Consider the following 10130-nt stretch of genomic DNA (forward strand, 5'->3'; position numbering starts at 1 on the left):
TCCCTTCTCTCTCTCCTTTTCCCCCTCCCCCTTCCACTTGGTCCTGGCCAGCTCTCTTCTCCTCTCCTCTCTCTGTCTGTGTCTCTGTCTGTGTCTGTGTCTCTGTCTCTATCTCTATCTCTACTCTCTTCTCAACTCCCTTTCCCATGTCCTAAATAAACTCTATTCTACACTATACCCATTGTATGGCTGGTACTTCAGGGTGAAGGGATGCCTCAGCATGAGCCTGCTGAGGAACCCCCACACCTCATTGTATCATGCACTATAAAGCATATCCTGGTCTTTTTATAAAACACAACAATAGTCCTCATTTATTTGGCTTGGTGTGAGTGGGCACCAGGAGACCCTCACTGCCTATAGCCTGGTGTGAATATGTCCTGTGTGATAGCCCATCCTATTGGGCAAATTTTCTACAGACCAGCATGAAGATGAATTTTCATGAATTAATGCTGTTTAGATGAATTGATAACTTTATAGAATACCTGATTTAATTAAAATAATTTTAGGAAGAAAGTTTAAGGAAATAGTTCTAGTCGTTTTGTCAGAAGATGTAATAAGGTTAGAATTAAACATAGAATGTGTCCTCTCCTCATAGAACTGTTAAGTTCAGGCTGCATTATAAGAAATACAATGAGCTGTCATAACATGCACTAAGAAGAAAAATAGGCTTGGGACAGATCTGTGATCAAGGAAAGACATTCATTCTAGGTCAGGTCCAAGGATGAAGCCACAGGTGTGCACTATGATAAAAAGAGGCCTTGTGAAACTGTTGCTTTGAACTTATAATGAGCTTATAGAGTGAAACATTGCTTTGAACTTACTATTGGCAATCTTCTTTAACTCCCCCTTTGTATAACATTTTACCTATGAGGTAATTTTTATGTAAAAAAGGTTACATAGAGAATTTTTCATCTAAAAAGCTTAAAGCAATGATAAAGTTTTGGGTTTAGCCCTTTCTGCATCACCCAGTGTGCATGTGTCTGTGATTTTCTTCTTCCTCCTTTTCTCTTCTCTTCTCTTCTCTTCTCTTCTCTTCTCTTCTCTTCTCTTCTCTTCTCTTCTCTTCTCTTCTTTCCTCTCCTCTCCTCTCCTCTCCTCTCCTCTCCTCTTCTTTCTTTTCTATATGGCTCATGAAGAGTTAATGAACTCCCAGCCTCTTACCTGGCCAGAGAGGCCCATCCCATAAGTTTAAGACAAAAGAGCCCAACTAAGTTTATTTTCTTATTCCCCTGCAGCTATCAGCAGGAGTCATTGCCAGAGCCATCAGAGAGAGAGAAAGAGAGAGAGACACACAGAGAGAGACACAGAGACAGAGACAGACACAGAGAGAGACACAAAGAGATTGCCAGAATCCATCAGCTTCTGGCTCCAGAACTGAGAGAGTTAAATTTCCAGAACAGTAAAAGATAGTTAAAGACTAGAGTTCATCAGCCTTTGGCCTTCCTTAAGGACTGTGTCCCACCTCAGTACCTGACCCTGTTGGGGCTGGCCCCAGCATTACCCCAAGACCACATCTAGAAAGTCCCCTTTGTAGTCATGAATGGTGGGGCATACCTGTAAAAAAAAATTGTGGGGCTAAGGCAAAAGGATTGGCCAAGAGTTCAAGTCCAGCCAAGGCTGCATAACAAAAAGAGGAGAGACGAAAGATAAGGAAATAGGTAAATGAAGGGAGGGAGGGAAGCCAGCTCATTTTTTTATGTAAAGGTAACACTCGCAGACTTCTTGAATTAAGGCATGGATTGTTTTGGAGTATAGCTCAATGGGAGGCCAATGTTTGAAGCCCACCAGATTCCCCCAAGAGATAAGACCAACTCACAGTTGATCTTGTCAAGTGTAATATATCCAAACTGAAGCTTGAAAGAAGCAATAATTTCTCCTCAAGGACCAAACCATTCCTCTTAAAAACAAGAGATTCTAGTCTACCAAGTTCAATAGGAACACCCCCACCTCCACCCCACTACCCCCGCTGTAAGCTGTGGGAAAACATGATGTAGACGCTAAGGAGATGGCTCGACAGTTAAGAGCATGCAGTGCTCTTTTAACAGACCAATATTTGATTACCAGCACCTGAATCAGATGACTTATACCATCCTGTAACTCCGGCTCCAAAGGAGTCTGCCTCTGGCATCTGTGTGTAGCTGCACTCACATGCACACATAGGCATGTGCACAAACAAGCACACACACACAATTTTAAAGCTTAAAAATAAATCTTAACGTGATATAAATCAATGCTGCTCACCAGTCATTTATTCCTTTGTCCTTATTCCTGTCCTATAAACCCACTCTCCTCACACTACCCCAGGGGAATCCTCATTTTATTAAGGTGAATGGGGACTGCATAATTTTCTCTCTGACATAGTGTTGATTACCTGTTCATGGACTAACTTGACACTCTTGTATCTTTTCTGTTAAGTGTCTAAGTCCTTGCTGATTTTTAAGTTATTGATTATTATTGGAGTTTTTAAAATTACATTTTGAGATGCATCTTGTGTCAGAAGCTGACTACAGTCATTCTCCAGCAGGACTTTGGCTTCATCATTTCATAGCACCTTCTGCAGAGCAACTTCTAAATTTTGATGAAGTACAATTCATCAATTTTTCTTTTATAACTTCCATTCTTAGTATCATTTCTCAGAACTCCCCATTTAACCCCAAGACAAAGATGTCTCCTTTTAAAGGCTCTGTAGTGTTATATTTTGAATTCAGGTCTGCAATATACATTTTAAGTCCACTTTTGTGTAGAGTGTACAGTTAGGATACTGGATTAATGTGTTATTTACAGATACTCAAGTATCCAGATGTCTAGCTGTCTAAATAGCACAACACCATACTGTCTTGGTAAAAAGACTCATTCGTCATAAAATGGCTTTTGTAGCTTCATGAAGGATCAAATGACTTGCTTGTGAATTCATATCTGGATTTTACTGTCTGTTCCATTGAGTCATGTGCCTGTCTCTTGGCCAGTTCGATAATCAAGATAACCCGAAAAGCTCTTTCAAAAAATGCGGTTTTGAGAAACAACGAACTCTATTGTAATGTTTTCTGCTGTAAGGAATTTTTCATTTTAAGTGAGTAGTTTAAATACCTCTCTGCTTTTCAACATAAATTATGCTCAATTTTATTTAAAGACTGCTATAACTAGACTCAACTGGATTTATCAATGCAAAGAATTAGAAAACTTTTTTCAGGCGTAAGGATGTGGTTCAGTGGGTAAAGTACTTGCCCAACAAGCATGAGGAACTGAGTTCAAATCCACTGACCCCCCACATTGTCAGATGTGTTAGTACACATTTGTAATGCCAGTCCTCCTACAGTGAGATGGGAGGTGGAGATGAGGTCAGCTAAAGCGAGAACAAACATCCCAGGCTGTCCTCTGACATGAGTTCTGTGCCACATTTGTGCTCACAATTCACATACGTACATGATTCACTCACACACTCACAGGATTAACACACATATACACACGATTCTCTCTCTCTCTCTCTCTCTCTCACACACACACATGATTCATAATACATACATATATATATACATACATACCTAACATAAAGACAGATCCCAGTAGAGCATCCCAGATGGTTTATTGGACATTTTGCCCCTAAGTCATCAATCAGCTCCCATGCCTCAAAAAAGTTTTCTTAATTCAAATTAGAATTAGGCAGACTTTTTGGCAAGGAGAACCAGTAAAGTCATCACATGGATGGACTTTTAACAGCCTATTTTGGGAAGTGTCTGTGTGCATTATACCTTTATAGGACATGAGCCTGGAGTCCTGTGTGGTGACAAAAGAGGTCCCTCCTGAGCTGCTGCCTCTGTGTGGACCTCTGTCTCTGCCTGCAGTGGCAGAAGCTAGCTATATGACCCACAAAGAATTTTCTACCATAATATCTATCACTTCAGTTCCTAACTGCCTACATTCTAGAAGCCAGCGGTTTCTATGCTTGGGGGAGTTTTGTAAAGAAGCTTACTCCTGTGCTAAATTCTTGGATAAATATCTTTACTGTCAACGTCTACTTCTGGAAAATAGCCCTCCCCTTTGCTTCTCTAAGCTTAAATACTGAATGGAATGTGTCCTTAAGATCTCTATTTAAAAAAGCATTTTTAAATGACCCAAAATAAACAACTTTCACCAAGTGACACTTAATGTTCAACACCCCAAAGAAGATCTAAAAGATTAAATCAATTGTTTAAAATCTTTTAAAAAAAAATTTAAGATAGAAAATTTGATTTGGGTCTTATTTATAACTAATGCAATTGCTTTTCATTTTGTTGCTCTTAAGTAACAAAAATGTAAGTAAAGTTTCTCAAATTGCAAGGCTAAACATATATACACTTTCTGGAGGATGCTTGTTACAGAAGTGTTCTTAGAAAGTTTTTTTTTCTTCTATATTTTGAAACAGGATCTCACTATGAAGATGGTCTTGAACTCAAAGAGATTGCTGCTGCCTCATGAAAGCTGACACTTAAAGGCATGTGCAGCTATGCTTTACCCAGACAAAAAAGATGTTTAAGACAGAGAAGAATTACACCCAGAGGTGTCAAGCTTACTCCTCAGCTCTAACTCCACTGAAAAATACTTTAAACAAGCATTTCACTGAAATGTTGAAAGCAAATGTGATCACAGGCACAATGAAAATATTAAAATACGTTGCTATCAAGGATGATAAAAATGACAAATAACATCCTAGATTTGGCTCACCCAAGGAGCTCACTGCATCCTCTGAGTATATTATTAGAATAACACAAAGCAAAGGCACTGCTAATATGTGAATGAAGTGAAACACTGCTTCCTAACTGAAGTACCACATGGAAGATCAGGGCAGCTACTGGGATGCTCTTCTGAGTCTCTGTATCCTAGCAACTGCCTACCCACAGAAAGAGCCACATTCTGAATGAAATGGGACATCCCCTTGAGCTCAGGCGGGCAGAGAAGGGAGACAGAGTACAGGAAGGCCGTGCTTTCCTATAAAAGGCCCTTTTCTAGTGTGTCACTGGCGCTTTGCAAATAAATAAATCCATGGTTATCATGAATCTCTACCACAGAAGCAAGCTAGGTCCAGAATGCCTGGACATTCACACAATTCCACAACATGAAGTATCCTAGGGAATAGTTGGGAAATCCAAACACTGACAGACATGAGCATGCCTGGCCTGCTTGGGAAAGTCAGACAATCAAGGAGAGAAGTAAAAAGAGATGTGCGAATTCAAGCTCTAGGCCTGGAAGGGTCAATGGGCGATGAGAATACATGTTCCTGGCCTGTGTTGGGCTAAAAGAATTGAGTTTCTCTACATTCCCTAACTCCCAGCTCTGAAAGCCAGTGCTAAGGAGCAAATCTACTAAAGCAGACATGGTTGCATGCACCCACCCATAATTGTCCCATAGTGATTGCCTGCTTGTAGTTTGACTACAAAAGAGAATGCATTTTCAGAGAGCAAGAGGTCTGTCAGGAAATGGAAAGATCCCTTTGTTTCCTTAAAAAAAATATTTCTTTTAAAAGTTTTCCTTCTTCCACACCTGGCATAAACGGCAGTCATCTGCACAGGTCGGACTCTAAGTAATCATTTTATCTCAGGGCCTAGCAAATGGGACAGCTGGGAAGACATGGACAGACAGTAGAGATGGCTCATCCCCAAGACTCCTAGTAAAACTCTAGTGTTAGAAACTACGACATGAAGAAACTCCACTCCGCTCTCTTGCTTTAGCATTGTTCAGGTTGGCAGTAATAATGAAAGCTAAAGTAAACACTGTGCTGCTTCACAAAATTGGAAAATTTCTCCCAAACCTTTAGGAATTCCTTGGGAGACAGTGTATTGCTTCTGTGGGTGACTCTGGGTGAGTGAGGAACAAGACCACATCACACAGTGTTTGACAACCACCCCAGGAAGAGGGCACCACCAGCTTTCTTTCCTGGTGTAATAAACAAGATACACCTATCCCATGTAGTAGGAGACTGAGTAAGGTGGGCTCTCTGTCTCCAGAGTTTATATTTACAGGCAGAACACAGGTAAAACACAGGCCCACAGTTTCTCTGTAGTTAGATGTCAAAAGAAAGTTTTCTAAAAGTGAGTGAGACCATGACGAGATTTTTATCTGAAAATGGCTCTGCATTGCACATGACTGGGAAGCCAAGCGAAGTTCAGCCCTCTCTGAAATCAGTGACCTCATTGTGTGCCAGTGAAAGCACTCTGCCCAGTGAGCTGACACTATGCCATGCCCAGATCCCTCCCACAATCAGTTCTCCGAGGCTGAGCTTCTTCTGAGACTGTCATTTACCAAGAACAAATAACACAGGTTTAGACACCAGGCAGGAACCGTTCCCTGTCCAACTGACATTTGTCCTCCAGGGCAAAGAGCTTTAAAAGTCCAGAAGCCACTAGCTAACAGTGTTCTTCTCCACTGTTCTCATCTGCTTTCGCTTAAAATAAAAGCCAAGAAAATGTTCCATTTCAAGTCTGGTGAATGGGAAGAAAACCAAATCCTGTCTTTTTATCCCTTGGTTTGGCCTATTGGCATTTACATGAACAGCAACAGAAAGACATTTTACCTGGATTCTTTTTCTTTTTTTTTTTTTTAGGCCACAAGGCATTGTTCTTGCTAGGTCAGGTTGGCCACGTAGGTGAACAGTCTCAATGTCAAAGGCAAGAAGTACAAGCAGAATTTAAGTGGGGGAAAAAATAGACGATGTCACCATTATCTATTTACAGAGGAGAAAGCAATGCCATCTGCTGGAAGGCAGGGGTGACAGGGTGTGACCTAGGCAGTTCTCCACTAACCTAAGATGCAGTGTGAAGCAGAGGCCTTAAAGCAGCCCGAAGCCACACTGAAGTCCGCACCATGCCACTGCAGTGTTTAAAAGAAGGCAATGCAAGGAACGATCTGATCAAAGAACTTTAGTCAAGGCTACGTAGTCAACCATTGGGCTAGAGATATTTCACTTTACCTTGAGTCATCCCAACCACGATCCTGAGAAATGGGTATCACTTCCCAGGGAGACTGTAAAATGACCCAGCTATCAAGAAGGCAACGCAAACTTGAAACTGAGCTTTTTTGCTTCTAAAATCTAGTTCTTCCACACTGTGATCGGATCTCCCCAAGTCATTATTTCTGTCAGAGCTTCCTGTGAGTCCGATGCAAACTATCTCTGAAAAGCACTCGAGCCACCAACCTGAGTAGGTAGAAGCACAAGCCGGAGGAATCGTACACTATTCCCGAGCACCAAGAACCATGTACACATTATCATTGCTTCAGTTTCTTCCTCTTTCTAAGTTCTGCACATGGTCCCGCCCATCTCTTCTAGCTACCAGCTATGTGATAGGCTCCCACCATTACCCCTCGCTGACCACACAGGTAGACTTACTGTGTTTGACTCTGATCACTCCCCAACGGTTCCAGGGCCTCCTCCGTCCCAGTAACATTCCAATCCATGTAACACAACTGTGCTCAAGAGTTTACTCTTATGTCTCCAATAGCTAATGGCTCACAAGGGGTCAGTTCTGTCTTGTCAGCCCTTTTCTGACATTATTATCTGAGTTATAAGTGAAGTGGAAGTGCCCTAGGTCCTGGGGATATACATGTGATTAGCAGTCACTCCCTCCTTCAAAACTGGAGATCTGCTCTGCGGTTACAATGAATGTTTCCTGGAAACACGCTGGGCCCGTGGGCACTCAGGTTGGAGGTCCCCACAGCTGCAGAGCTCTGGCGCTCTTATTCCCATGATTCTCTTCTATCTACCTTGCAGAGCTTTCTCTTCTGAAAACACAGTATGTTCTCATCAATCTACTTTATATATTTGTTTGTTTGTTTGTTTGTTTGTTTGTTTCTTCCTTCCTCCCTTCCTCCCTCCCTCCCTCCCTCCCTCCCTTCTTCTTCTTCTTTCTTTCTCTCTCTCTCTCTCTCTCTCTCTCTCTCTCTCTCTCTCTCTTTCTTTCTTTCTTTCTTTCTTTCTTTCTTTCTTTCTTTCTTAACTCAGATCCAATCTTAACTAAGCAGGAGGATAAGAAATGAGTGAACCGTGTGGTCCGCACCGTGCGGTGGTCCATCCGCACAGTAAGTCCCCGGACAGTCTGAGCTGCAGAGGAAGACACTGTCTCAAAAACACGAGTGAAAAATGACAAGAAAGGATTTCCAGGACAGTGTGGACCCTTGCATGAATGAACTAGCTTTCTCTCCAGTACTGCAGGTTAGGGACTCATTCTGCGCCCCCCCCCCCGGCCCCCCCAACGCCACCCCCCACTGGATAGAGAATCAACAGTGAGAAGATGTTTCCAAGTGTTAGGTGCTGTAATGTGCAATCAGAACAATTCCCAATTCCTCGCGGAGAAAACGCTGTTTGTAGGAGAGGAGCTGAGGCTCATTACTCCGTGTCATTTCTCAGCTTGCAGAGTCACCATGCACCTGTTACTGAGAAGCCGAGAGCTGGGTCAGAGCTTCAGAGGAGGGAGGATCAGAGGCTGAACTTGAGACTGGTTTTTGTTTGTTTTGTTTTTTTAAAAAATTCATTGACTTTTGCCATTTTCTGCCATGAAGTACTCAGAATAAGATCGACTTGTTGCTTTTCAGCAACAAGATCGACTGCCACCATATGTTCCCCCAGTTTCCAATACGGAGCTGATCAGCTAGGTGTAACTATCTCCCCAGAATAAAGACTGAGGCTAAACAGATCTTCACCTGGTTTTGAGCGAGGCATATTCACTCATGCACAGGACAGTGGAGAACGGTGACATTTTGTAATTGGCAGCATCAACCAAGACATACACGCACGCGCGCGCGCACACACACACACACACACACACACACACACTTCAGAACACACAACTTAAGCAAACATGCACACCCAAAGACAAACCAGGGGCAAAGGCGCAGGTGTACAAGGGCGAGTGAGCAGATGCAGGAGGCATTGTCCCCGACAGGGTGGGCTCCTGTTCTTGGATTACTTACCGGCACACATGGAAGTCCCGCTTCTCTCGAGTGGACCTGGCTGACAGTTCCCGGTCTGCCGTGCTGGGACGCTGAGTACACTAATCTTTAAAAACACTGGCAGGAAGGCGAGCGACAGCCAGGTTGGCCTTCGGCCCCAGGGCATCTTTTATTTAGCTGTTTTAATGCTGCTTTTCCAGATCCTTCTGCACCTCTCGAGAGCCCCTGAGTGCAGCCGGAAAGACTCTGGGAGAGTTCTTTATCTCACTTTTTTTTTTTTTTTTTTTTTGGACAGCAATAAGAAATACCTGACACCCGTATGACAAATTTCCCAGAGCCTAAGAGCGCTGGAAAGCCTGCGGGTGACTGATTTCTCTCTGTGACAGGCACAGCCAGGCAAAGCTCAAAGAGAAATGAGACAGGAAAGAATTGATGGAAAGTTCCAAGCCTCACCGGGATGAGGGATGGGGCTAACAACGAAATATGCCGCTAGGATACCTTCCCTGATGGCTTCTCCTTTTGGAACCCAGAAAGACTCTCCTCTCCCTTTTAAAGCTCTTCTGGCCCCACCCCCTCCCCTTTAGTGACACTTGAGCAAGCAGACAAGCCTCTCTGCAAACACCCGTGAGGGCAATTCTACCGGAGCAAGCGGGAAGGCAGGGCAGGGTGCCAGAGAGGAGATAGCTGCTACTCACTAAAAATATTCAGGGCAGAGAAGGGGAAAGAGCAATTAGGGGGTGTGGCACAGCTAATGGTTCCAGGGACCTGCAGAGTACTGCTTACAGTCTGAATATCTTGAAGAACGGAGACAAAATTAGAACACACATTTTAAATCAAAGGTGAGCAACACCGTCGACAGTTCAGACAATTTATCATAATTGATCACGGACGTGAGTGGTGTCAAGGAGAGCTCACTTTCAGCTCATTATTTGAAGGAAGTGTCAACAGCAGTTCACATTCCTGGAGCTTAATCTTAGTTCTCTCTCCTGTGTATTTTATAGTGGAATTTGTAAGATTATTCTTTCCATACCAAAGGGAAATCCCTGTAGCCAAGTGAAGAGATACAGTGTAGACAGATCCTTTTTCTTTCAGCACTCCTGTAATAAAACATCACCATGGGTCAGGGGAACAGGGGAAGGGGTAGATTGTTCTAACTGAGCTGTGTTGGAAAAAGAATACAAGGGAATTGTGTCAAAGCTGGGAGCCTGGGG

General features: G+C 43.0%; 1 protein-coding gene across 1 annotated transcript in view; it reads right to left on the minus strand.

The window, feature by feature from the left end:
- Egf (epidermal growth factor) overlaps window positions 1–9423 on the minus strand; it is a 76064-nt gene extending 66641 nt beyond the window's left edge. The window contains exon 1 of the mRNA XM_031375473.1: window positions 8941–9423. Within this exon, the coding sequence (XP_031231333.1) occupies window positions 8941–9085 (145 nt within the window). The 5' untranslated portion in view covers window positions 9086–9423. The remainder of the gene's footprint in view (window positions 1–8940) is intronic.
- Between the last annotated feature and the right edge of the window lie 707 nt (window positions 9424–10130).

The sequence above is a fragment of the Mastomys coucha genome, unplaced genomic scaffold (genome assembly GCF_008632895.1).
Source record: "Mastomys coucha isolate ucsf_1 unplaced genomic scaffold, UCSF_Mcou_1 pScaffold16, whole genome shotgun sequence".
NCBI lineage: Eukaryota > Metazoa > Chordata > Mammalia > Rodentia > Muridae > Mastomys > Mastomys coucha.